General features: G+C 36.8%; 1 protein-coding gene across 7 annotated transcripts in view; it reads right to left on the minus strand.

Moving 5' to 3' along the window:
* Positions 1-544: 544 nt before the first annotated feature.
* LOC106176144 (uncharacterized) overlaps positions 545-13,020 on the minus strand; it is a 41,544-nt gene continuing 29,068 nt past the window's right edge. For 4 of the 7 annotated variants that reach the window (XM_013558408.2, XM_087007514.1, XM_087007513.1 and 1 more), the window contains exons 2-6: positions 6,148-6,451; positions 4,153-5,802; positions 3,776-3,875; positions 3,062-3,200; positions 545-2,573 (exon numbers count right to left, since the gene is read on the minus strand). In XM_013558408.2, coding sequence (XP_013413862.2) covers positions 2,316-2,573; positions 3,062-3,200; positions 3,776-3,875; positions 4,153-5,802; positions 6,148-6,451 — 2,451 coding nt within the window. In that variant the 3' untranslated portion in view covers positions 545-2,315. Of the gene's footprint in view, positions 2,574-3,061; positions 3,201-3,775; positions 3,876-4,152; positions 5,803-6,147; positions 6,452-12,200; positions 12,231-13,020 lie in introns of all 7 variants that reach the window. The other 3 variants (XM_013558393.2, XM_013558422.2, XM_013558402.2) reach the window with 1 other exon arrangement.

Here is a 13,020-nt window from a genome sequence, read left to right on the forward strand (position 1 = left end):
TGTCCCAATTTTGTTACCAAGTATCGTGAACGTGCAGATATAGATATTGTAGGCTCTTGTAGTCCAGGAGAAACATTAACGGTGACATGACGGCAGAGCCGGCGGATCAAACGGATACGGCGGACGAGACCGATCGGGACTAAAACCATGTATACTGCCAGCGCGAACGCTAGTGGTACAATACATTACGTTCACTTTCGCGGGTTACATTCATACTGGGACATCCTGGAGATTCCAAATACGCCTGTTAAGATACTTCATGGTATATCCAAATATAGTATAATATTTATTCATTAACGTGACATGTGATATACATATATGCAAATCACCCTGCCTCATGGGCCAACAAGTCACCGAACTTTGTACATACATCAGAAAAAATAAAAAGATATTACCTGACACATCATGGGATAATGGCCCATCTCATACAAGTTTAACTTTATGTATGCCAATGCAACATCCACAAAAAAAAAAAAAAAAAAAAAAAAAAAACTTGACTTGGTAGGTATCTTATTACTGAAAATACACACACAAAAAGAAAGAATTTCAAAATGTTTATAAACACTGTCCTTTTATTGCTCATGGCCACGTATACACGTATATACAAATGTTACAAGCAGCAAAATAATTTCATTAATTGTGAAATATCAAATGCTAATTTTCTCTTTAACACTAGGCCATCTTAAGCAATTCTACAAAATGGCAGCATTGCTTGCAATATTTGCATTTTGATGTTTTACTTTAAAACTTATCATATTTAGTAACGTTTGTTCCAAGATTTCTCCCTGTAAAAAGGAAACAGTATTGGAAATATGTTAATTATAAATGAAATAACCTGATAGAACTTTAAGTATCTATAACATTTGGTTCAGAAAGACTTGAATATGAGAGAAATAGTACTGCAAAAGATGCTCTTAAACTGAATCCCTAAATTAATAAATTCAACTTCAACACTGGCTAGTTTTATATGTGCTCAATAAAATCTTCAGATTTGCCACTATGAAATCATCTGCCAATTAAAGTTTACACTGTGCGATATCAAAAGTATATGCTGTACACATTTCATTGTCAATCAAAAATATATGGATTATTTATACAATACCACTTTATCAACTGCATTATTAATACAAAGGGATTCTTTCGAAAGTAATACAATGTATCACTGGCACTACAAATCTAAATTCAAAATGGAAGTGACTTTAGACTACAGCAGCATAATATACATATATAGTGTTTCTTGGAACAAATGTACAGCATATTCTACTCATATTTGTTCCAGCCTCAATGTATAGTTGCCTCATCTTTGTAATTTTATTATCACAGTTATCAATCCATGTAAAATGCATTATCAAAAGAAGAAAATCCACAGACAGTGACATTATTTCAGAAGAGCTTGATCATGGGTGACTAAAATAATTGTTAGAATCAATTTGCTCCAACAGTTACTAAACCGCAGCTGTACGTGCTTTTCACTGCCAACTTATCTTACATTTACCTTACACTTGTTGGCTATGAAATTTCTTAGACTTAACTTTTGCATCCCTTCTGGAAGGCAAATGGACAGCAATATATATCCAAAGGTTATCTGGCAAATATATGTATATATTTTTTATTGATATAATGTGTCATTGTCATTAATAATGGCATTATAAGTTCAAACTTGAATAGTGTAAAAAATTAACATAGCTTGAACCTTGGTGCAAACGCTGAAATTACATCTGAATGCGTGACATAATCTGCACAATAAATATACACAAATATGTTACCTCATGTAAATTGCTTAATCATCGAGTTGAAACATTGCAAATAATTATATAGCTCCATTAATGTATAAATGTCCTGCTAATAAATGATGTCCTTAGTGTGAAAAAAAGACTTTAATGAATGTCCATGGTCAAAATGACAAGCATATATAAGAAATAAAAAAATTAACAAGACTCAAAAGGAAAGAGATTATTTTAGCCACTGTTGCATCAAGAATCAACGTAACACTGCTTAACAAGATTTTCACATACTTATGTCAGACATAAATATGTATGAATACAAATTTTACAAACATATTTGGATAGGGACATAATGAGGAAAAATATCTTAAACATACTGGTAAAACTTAAAACATAACTCGGTCTTTATGGTCAATAGTCCTATTTCCTATTATCTGTTGTGTTACCTCAACTTAAATAAGGAGTTATTAGATTCCAAATGATGTTATGAAGAAATAAAGATTTCAAGCCATCTGCAGGAAATATATATCATTATATTCATCAAAACTGAGCAGTGCTTCTGTAACATTGAATACCATTGTGTCTGTCATATTAATTCGTATCATTACTTTTCCTCTTGCTATCCAAATCTCGTTTGATGTCCTCCAAGGCTTTGGTCTTGAGAAAATCAATTTCTTTATAGTCAGTCTGGTTTCGCTGTGCTGCTGGCGGAGATCTGGTCAGCCTGGGACTCTTCTCTTGATCAGATGAATGATCCGAGAGATCTAGATCTAAATATTCCACAATTTTCTGTTTTCTTGGTGCAGGGGGTGTTGCTTGAAGACACTGTACTGGAGGGGGTGGAGGGGGCTGGAAAAAAAGAAATATTGTGAGACATGCTGAAACATTTACAATGAACCAGTTCCCAATGGAAGGGGGTGAAACTTAATATTATATTATCCAGATTTTTTTCATTTTCTTTTTTCCCTTTTTTCAAAAAAAAAAAAAAAAAAAAAAAAAAAAAAAGGCAATTCACATGAAAAAGTGCACTACCCATAGCTGGGGAGCTTATAAAAAGACAAGAAAAATTATTCAAACTTTTTATCTATCTTGATTCCCAGGAAATAAAAATGGAGGTAGAGTTTGAATCATTTTTTAATATCTTTTTTATATATCATTTAAATTCTACCCAGGCCAAATTAAAATCTGACTAGGTAAGAATGAAATTATAATATTACAGAATAAATATAAAGTGAATTGAAATTTTTATTTGGCCTTGGCAGATATATATATATATATATATATATATATATATATATATATATATATATATAAGTGTGTGACAGAGCCTGACATACCAGTCTTCTCCCACTGCTACCTGCACTACTGTTACTGTTAGTTCGTGGTCGTTCATCTTCACTATCATCATCAGAACTCGAGGAAAAACTGCCATGTGGTGGAGGGACACGCTTTGGGAGGGGGATGTCTTGCGTTTGTCTACAAAATGAAACCATCAGGTGGGTCACAAATACAATTTTGCAAGTGAACATATAAATCACCTTATTGTGAAGGGCCACCATTTGGTATCTAAGAAATATCTCAAGAAAGGTCTGAAACATTTAATTTTAATTATGAGAGAGAGAAAGAAAGAGAGAGAGAGAGAGAGAAGAGGGGCATACTGTCTCAAACTTAAAAGAATGAAAAAATTCACAGTACACTTTGCCTATCATTTACATTCCCTTTACCTTAGTTTAAGGCTGTCATAAAAATGTATACACATAAATGTATTGCCCTTCTTAATGCAGAGTCCCAGAACCAAATACCAGATTGATAAGTTCATTTCTTATCATTTCTTATCTATGGTCTCATTCAGAATAGTGGACTTACTAGTCAGAGGGTCAAATATGGCCGACCCACTTGAATACTTCCCCAGGGGACATCTATTCAGTGTCTATTAGCGGATTAGACGGCACGCTTTGTAGTGGGTAGCCATATTTGACCCTCGGGACTAGTTACTCCCCTATTCTGAATAGGGCCTTAGTCTTGAAGATAGATAGAAACAGTAATTTTACCTGGGACTACTATGGAGTTTAGCAGGGGTTTCTCTGCGGAAACTCCTTGTCCTGGCTGTGGAAGAAATACTATAGGTATCCTCAACAGACATGGTGGATTCTGAAAAGTCAAATTATAATGGTATAACTACACTTTAATAAACAAGATTGTGTTGGAATTTTTGACAAGACCATCTTCCTACCGAGAAATGAATAAAGAGAGAATAGGAATCATGTGTCAGCTATACTATCTCTCACAAATATGTTACAGATATACTTAGCAATTTGCAATTTGAACACAAATCCATTGAAGCAAAGTGATAATCCTCAGCAAGTAGAATAATGTGAATAAATACTACATAAGTCATTAAGGAATCATGAACTTCATACACAGATACCTGTATTTGTTGGTCTTCTTCCCATATTCCCAGAATCATTTCTCCGGACCATGGGAGGGGTGACTTGCTGGGTATCTACCAGTACAGGGCGTGAGGAGGGCGGCACCTGGTACAAACTGCTCACCCTGTCACTCTCTCTGCTGCCACCATCTCCTAGGTTCACATAAGCCTCAGCCTGACTACTCATATGCCCATGTACAGAGGGAGGCTGCTGAACTACAGCACTTAAAGAGATATTGTTTTGTTTTGTTCCTTTTGTTCGCTGGTCCCCCATGAATGTGTAAGTGCTTTCCCTCTGTGAAGCCCTATCACTCAGCGTGTGGGTACTCCCCTCCATGTCCATGTAATAAGCCAATGTCTCATTCCTCCCTTCTCCAGTCTGTCCATCCCCTGCAGGCTCTTCCACAAACCCAGTGGCTGCATTAATGTACTTGTGTGGCACTTTCTGACAGGCAGTGGGAGGAGGGGGAGAAAAGGCAAGTATGGGATCCGTGCTGCCTTGATTTGCACTTGATTCATCAATGTCTGCACGTTTGGGGAATGAATAGATATCATCAGCAGTGCTATCAGTACTCGCTGTGCTCGCTCTTACTGGAATATTTGCATTTAGATCTGTAAAAACTTTACTGTTTGATGGCAGGTTTTGATAGGGAGTAGCATGGTGGTCTGGTACAGGACCACTCACTGGTTTTGGGGGTCGAGGGGGTGGAACAGCTGTCCCCAGACCTGCCAGAACAGAGTGTTTTGTAGGAGGGATATCATAGGTATCCCCTGCACTTTTTCTTTGTAAATCATTCTGATTGAAACTTCTCCTGACATGGAAATCTTGATTTGATCTTGCAATCTCCTCTGGTGAATATTTCCTGGGAACCAAATCGTACTCCTCTGAAGTGAACCCAGAATCAGGTGCGACTCCTGAAGATCGGCTGGAGTTGGAATCTCTGATAGAGCCTTCGTGTCTGGAGGGTGGGACAGCATACAGCCCAGCTGCTGACACCACATTGTCTCTATCTGGTGAAGTTGGTTTTGGTGGTGGTGGCAGCTTATATAAACTGTCCAGCTGCCCTGTGGGTAGGGACATCTTCCTTGGGGGTGGTGTATCGTAAGTCATACTCCTATGACCCTGGCGTTCAACATCAAAGTCATCCAGGTTGTAATATCTGGAAGGATGGTGCGCTGGTGGGAAATCATAAGTGTCTGATAACACTGACTCTGTTGTTATACGCTTAGGTGGGCTATCATAGGCTTGGCCTAGAGGAGATCTAGGGGGAGGGGTAGCATCCTTAGGAGGAGGAGGAGGGGGAACATCAGGAATACTGTCTGAGCTAGGATAGCGTGTGTGAACAGGGGCTGACAATGTACTGGAAGATGGCGGGATTTGTCCTAAACATGCCCCATTTTGTTGCATTGGTGGTGACCTTGAACCACTGTAGCATTCATCCAATGGGATGTAGCCCCTTGCCTCGGCCTGTGCACTGGCCAGAGCTGTGGCCTGAGCCTTGTTTTTCCCAGGCTCTGGGGCATATTCATTCATCTTGCGATCTTTACTTGCTGTGGTGATCTCCAGTCCGTCCAGCCGCTGGGCTTCACCTGTCTGCATGGCTGCACTGGAGTCACTCTGTACTGGAGGAAGAGACGCTTCACTATGAACTGGAATATCAAAGATACCCTTATACTTACAAATAATGTATGGTTAGAACTTTGATGAAGGTTTTACCCTTAGTTGATAAAAACAAATTTAGAGCACAACAACATAAATCAATATTTCATTTAGAGATATTAGAATTACTTTATATTATAATTTAGCATAGCCCTAACAAACTAATTTCATCAAATATAATAGATAATTCTCATTAACTTGAGAAAAATTTAAAAAGCTTTGAGTACTGTTTTTGTTCAATTAAACTGGTGAAAATTTGGTATTTTGGCTAAAACAAAAGGGATTAAAAACTGTTTAAGGTCACATCAAGGTCACCATCTTATTCTTTTCTTTACCATCATCATCCTCATCTTGCTTGAGCCCACAAACTGAGCACAAATAATCCACCCAGCGTACCATGGCAGGCTCCGAGTCTGCTGCCAGATAATACACGCGCTCACGATTCTTGTGTTTTGTTTTCAAGGAGAATAAATGTTTGTATTGTGATGACTTAAGTGATGAAGTGATCTCTTCACACTGGTCTAAGTCAACCCTGCCTATCAGCTTTTTCAACTGTTCATCTTTGTAGTAGTCTAAGGCATATACATCAGGAAGACTTCCACTGGGTTTACCAAGGACAAAAAAACGATGCTTCCATTTCTGAAAAGAACAACAAATCATTAAGTAAAATCATTAAGGTCCTTAATTATCTTTTAAAAAATGACAAAAAATAAAATAAAAATAGCAAATTTGCAAGATGAAAAAGTCAATAACTAAAAAACCTATTATCATAAACAGTTTGCTAATGTTAGAGTCAAATTCCTGGGTATAATTAGTCAATAATAAGTAACAGCTGGGTCAGTCCTCAGCAGAGGGCATCAATCAAACCTAGTTCTGCCACAGTTTGGTGTGAAAATAACATAACTGCCACTTCACAAAGATTCCAATGAATGTGTTGTTATGAAAACTTTTATATGCATATATACATTTAGTTACTTAGGCAAACTCTCAAAAATCAAAGACTGCTATATATCATACATTGAAAACTGCTCCTTTTACATAAATTTGGCCACTCAATTACAATCTAGCAGGTACTATGTTAAAATATTTCCCTATTGTCAATATAAATCATCATATCTTAGTATAAAAATTCTCCAAATAATACACTTTGTATCATTCTTATCTTAGGGAGCACCCTATGCTTTAAATAGTATTTTGTCCAGATTCTCAACAGTTGTTAGTCAATAATAAAATCAGCCACATGACTGTGAGTCATTGAGAAAAATATCCACCATAGGCCAGGCTTGTTTACAATGGGGAAAGATCTGCATCCTTTTATGAGATGTCAAAAAAATATATAGTTTAGCAGCTCAGCAGTGGTCCACCTGAAATCATTCCAGGGAAGTTATGAGGCTGGTGACCATACATTTATTACAGCAACATTACTTTAAATATAACCTATTGCAACTCTGACATTGAACACTTGAGAGCCAGCATATTGTGCTGTTTACCCCTGAGAAGAATACATTGAACTCATTTACTTGAATGAAAATAACATGTCCTTCCACAACTATGTTGGCACATAAAGCACAACATTCACCAATTGTCATTAGCATCATAATATCACTTCATACAGCCTAAAAAAGGTGTCATTTCTCCTTCTGTAGACCCTTTTCTCTCAACTTATCAAAGAATACATGCTTTTCCCCAAAATAAGATTTTTCACTTCCTGCAAAATTTTTGAAAATTTTGCTAATATTTCCTTATTGTTGAGGATCTGTCCTTAAAGGGATAATAACTCTTCATATGAGATTTATATTTCACAATAAAAACATTGTGAATAACTCATACAAATATAATATATTCTGTTTTACCACAAAAACAGCAGTTATAGCTATTATTCTGATATCTAAGCTTGTCTTCAGACCATGTGACCTCCATTGATGGCTATACTCTGTTATAATCTCTTAAGAGATTTTAACAAAAAACCAAACTTTATAGAAAAAAACCAGGGACTAACTTTGAATGTAAAAATGGATTCATTAACCATTGGTAAGTATGGGAAAATTGTTGTTTATTCCAGGAAAATTAATTTTTTGGCCAAACGAAGAGTTATTATCCCCTTAAGACTTCATCAGGATATCTTGCAGAGTCCCAAGTTGTACATTGACAGCTGTAAACAACACCTTTGTGCAGATTTTTAAAGAGCAAAGAAGTACAAAAATTGCAACAATCCTCATCCAATGACCACTTTTTACATGGCCTGCACCCTTGTAATATCAGTGGGTATCAAAATATTTCAAAAGCAGAAGTCATTTTTCTCTTTATATACATGTTTTCAATCAGTAATCTCCTTGGCTCAGCCTACCCCCTCCCCCCCTCTTCCGCCCCATCAAACATTCCCAAACATTAACACTGAGCAGCATGTCCATGTTTTATCTGAATGTTTTATCTGTACATATGGACACTGAGAGACAGCCTCATTACATCTCACTGAGACTGGGTTCCCATTCCTAGATTAATCTAAAAGGATCGATCTATCTCCAAGGGGTTTCTCGTTAAATTGCTTTCAGCTTAAGCGGCTTTGATGTCTATATCATGCCTTCTGAAGCAGCTAGGGTATAATTTATTGTTTAGCAGCTTCCGTAGGCATGACAGTTATCTAAGCCACTTAAGTTGATTACAATTTAGCAAGAATCCCCTTGAAAATAGATCGATCCACAGTTAACAAGATAGGGTCTGGTCCCTGAGATTACCCTTCCTGTAAATGTTCACCTACTCCACTCCTGAACCATCAATCCAGCAGCAGCCTAATTCACAGAGCAAACAGCCCCACATTTCACACTAAGGAGCCCATCCAGAGACGTATCCTGGCAACATATGGATTACTCCTAGAAATAAGCCAGCTTTATCTCCATTACATGTTGCTTCTGTTTTGGTTTAATCTTAACTCTCTTGTTGGCTCCATTTTATTTAAGCCTATTTTAATTTACTAAGATGACTTGGCATTTTGATTTTTTTTCTGTTCTTCCTTATTATTAAATATGATTTTCATTAGCCTACGGTTAGAGTGCTTATCATTTTGTATTCTAAAATTAATGAACTTTCTTTAATTAATTCAACTAAATATGTTATACAGTGCTACCAACCCAAACAAACAAACAAACAAACAAACAAACAAACACCTGCATGCATCTACACTCACTGCATGCAGTTGTGTGGAATTGTGCCAATGTGTGAATGAAGTCTCAGTGAATGTTTTTAAATACATATATATTAATTTATCTCCTGATGCTCTGCCACAATACCATATATTGCAACAAACATATTTTAAGCCATTTCTCCAGCACTTATTCAACCTATAACTGGACTTAGAATGACACTGTTCATTTTGATGCAGCCACAGGAGGACTCTAGCAATGCATTGTTGGTTCGCTTTGGCAATGATGGTACAGAGTTACTTCACTGAATCAGTATCATGTTCATTCTCCCGACACAGCATATATAACCTATTCTCAGATGTGGGTACCTTGTGTCACAGTACAAAAATCACAAGGAATAAAGCAATTGGGGACAGCTTTGTAAAATACCTTCAATATCTACATAAAATGATTAGCTTAAGTTGGAGTTTAATAAGTAGAGAACAACAAGCAAAATACAAATAGAAAAAAATATGAATTTGTGATAAAATACGATACAGTCATTTCCTCAGGTGCTCTAGCTCTTACTGAACAATTCCATCACTTAAAATATCATAAATATTTGTGATAAAATATGGATTTGTGATAAAAATATGATATAGTCATTTTCTCATGTTTTTACTAGTTCTTATTGAACAATTCCTTCACTTCAGATATCATTAAGATTTGTGATAAAATATGGATTTGTGATAAAAATATGATACAGTCATTTCCTTGTGTGCTCTAGTTCTTACTTAACAATCCCTTCACTTCAGATATCATATAGCAAAAGCCCAGGAAACTCCTAGAAGATCAAATTATAAACAAAACTCAATTCAATTTGGAACATGAGAGGAAATTACCATGCTTCTAGGAATAATTCAAATGATCAATTTCCTTAGAAGTCACTTCACTAAATGATATGAGTTATCACTCTGATGGACACTTTCCATTTATCTATTATATGCAGCATCAAAACAAATGCAGTAAATTCTCTGAAGGTGACTAGGTTAGGAAATCAAATATACTACAATAACCTGGAAATTCAGTCAATATAACTGTCAATATTGCATCATCCAAGGACTTGGAAAAGGTTCAAAAGCTATGAGACATTTTGCCACTGGGCAGCTAATATTTGGGAAATGGAAACATCAATTTTTGTCCACCAATTCTCTCCTGCTTCAGGGTAAAATATTTCTGTAAATCCAGGAAAAATACACTTGAAAAGACATACCTGTCCCAGATATGGAGAAATGGTCCACTACATCCAATAACACCAGTCAACTGATGCTCCTAACACACAAAAGAGCAATGCATAAAGACTCAATCATAAATGTACTACTTTTAAGTGAAGAATTAATTCCGACTAACCTCAGCCACTGTGCTGTTCTCCACAGCACCTCAGACTGCAGACCATTTATCTCCCAAAACTTGGTACCTGGAGTTCCACCAAGTATTCCCAAGGAATGAGTTCAGAAAAAATACCAGGGAAAGAGAGAAAAGGTTATGCTGCATGTCCGACCAGGAGCCTCTATTTTGGGACCAAAGGCCCCCATATATTCTATTTAAAACTGAGTACTTTCAGCTGTCTGTGTAGTTATACTCACTACAACTATCCAAGCTATGTGTGGCCACAAACCTATACCTATATCATATGTGCAAGATACTTAAATTAAATAAGAATTTATTTTGAAAGAGCATTTGCTGGACTGTTCCTACCTACTATTCCTTTCATTCTTCAGATATCAATTCAACACCTAATTTCTCAACACCAATTCAATTTTGTAGAGAATTCAAAGATAGGATATCTGGACATTTATGCTTGTAGATGCAGCTACATGTACAAGTAAACAAGTATATGGCAATAGAATATATATATATATAAATTTATGGCAGCACATGCATAATACAGTACTCACTGTGTAGCTGAGTCTATTTCCTACAGGTGAGTGAAAACAACTTGACCCTATTTCATGAACAGGAGTGAATGCATGATAGTTTAAGCAAGAAAAAGTTGGAAGATATATGCCTAATCTTGGGATTGGCACTAGTCATCTTAGCATAGGTATGATAGGAACAAATCTGCTATCCACTGCATGCTTTGCATATATAAAATACATCCAAGGGTGACAATTTTTTTAAGCATGAGTAAAGTGTACTACCTATAAAGGTATATCATTATAGCACATTCAATCCAAAACTTGAATATATATATATGTATATAACTTTATTAAGTCATATGCATAAAAGCACATCAAAGGTGGAAAAGAAAACACTGGGGTGATAGTAAGCATGCTATTTCTGTGTATTATAGAGTACAATACACAGAAATGGAAATTTTCATGATATCACAAAATCCAAACACAGCCCTACCCTAATGTAGTCCCAGACTAGGCTGTGTGAACACACACACAAAACATGCAGTGGAAAGGCACAACAAACCAGGCAAGTGAGACAGAATAAGACCCTTTTGACATCAAGTGGTAGACTTCAGTGATACAGTTTGTACAGTACCAGTACACTTTAAGAGACTGATGGCTATTAAACCCTCTGTTGTGTATAGATGTGTTAGGACCTCAAAGTGCACTGGTACAGACTATATTTCTAAAATATACCACTCCATGTAACCTGGGCCTGCCAGGGGGACAGACATATCATGACACGGGCCACATTTCCTGTCAAACTGTGACCGTCTATGTCTTCTTCTATCTACTTCTAGTTTACAACCTCTAGCACCAGTGGAGTCCCTCTCTTGTATTGTCTTCCATAACAGATCTAGAGGCTATGTTTTACTAGACAGGCTTCTTAGGACAAGAAATCCTGATCACACAGTACATACATACCAAGTTCAGGGTGCCACAACTTGACAGAAATGGCAGTGGTATCCATATTCACACAGCACAATAACAGCATCAGCAGATACCACTCAACATGCTAACTACATGCTAGAAACAACATCAATAGAAACCACTCAACATGCTACTAAGTAGCTACATGCTCTAACCTCTGGCTCTGGTCTATGTGGTTAGGAATAGTGAAGACTGAGGTACTTTCTAGCACATGGCAAAAGAGTTAAAATCAGGATTTTTACAAGTAATTTGCAATGGTTTTTTAACTTGTTCAAGATCTCTGTGCCAGAGAGCACCTCCCTGGGGTTATTAAACCTTAGGTCATTAACCTTAAAGGTCAGTGACCCTAGGCCCTGTCCCACACATCATGCCATAATGTACCTGTTCTGTGAGGCCGTGGAGCTTCTTCACCTGGAATAAGCAGAGCAGATGCAATTGTCATTCTTTGTAATGCTACAATCAATCTGAGTTTCAGAAGCTACTGAGAAGAACTCCCCTGTGTGGCCAGCACCTTCATGCTGTTCACCGAACACAGTGTAGGTGCTGGAATAGGGAAGTCTCCATCAGTGGTCTGAAACACAGGGTTTTCATAAATAAGAATAATAACATGTGATGACTATTATGGCTGCACGATATGGCAACATTTTATTTGTATTCATTGAACAATACCAAGACATTAAAATAAAATCACAGCAACAGTTTCCAGGCCATCAGTATTGATTACCCTACTGCAAACTACTCAGAACTGCAGCCTAAAGTGGTCAACCACGACATGTCAGTGTCATTCCTAACTCAACCAAATACAAAACTTAGTATCAACTATTTAATGAGACTTTAAATTACACTTTTCAAATGTTAATATCCAGGATAGACAATCACTTATAAAACCCCGAGTGACTCATTTAGTGGAATTCAATACCCATATAATGAGTGACCACAGCCAGTGACAGCCCAACTGATCTCTGACCACTTACTCTGGACAGTTGGTCAGAATTCCTACTAGTGAATTTCTTAAACACCCACCAATCTTTGACAGTTAATATTTCACAATAATTAGATAACATCAGGGCTAGACACTAACTTTTATGAGCACCTGTCCTTCGGACAGGTGCTCATAAATTTGACCTGTCCGATTTTCAATCCAACCTGTCCACAAAACCAATAATTTTTTTCTATTCATACGTTTGAACTTTGTCAATTT

This window comes from Lingula anatina, chromosome 3, assembly GCF_051362555.1.
Source record: "Lingula anatina isolate TDL-2025a chromosome 3, LinAna3.0, whole genome shotgun sequence".
Classification (NCBI taxonomy): Eukaryota; Metazoa; Brachiopoda; class Lingulata; order Lingulida; family Lingulidae; genus Lingula; species Lingula anatina.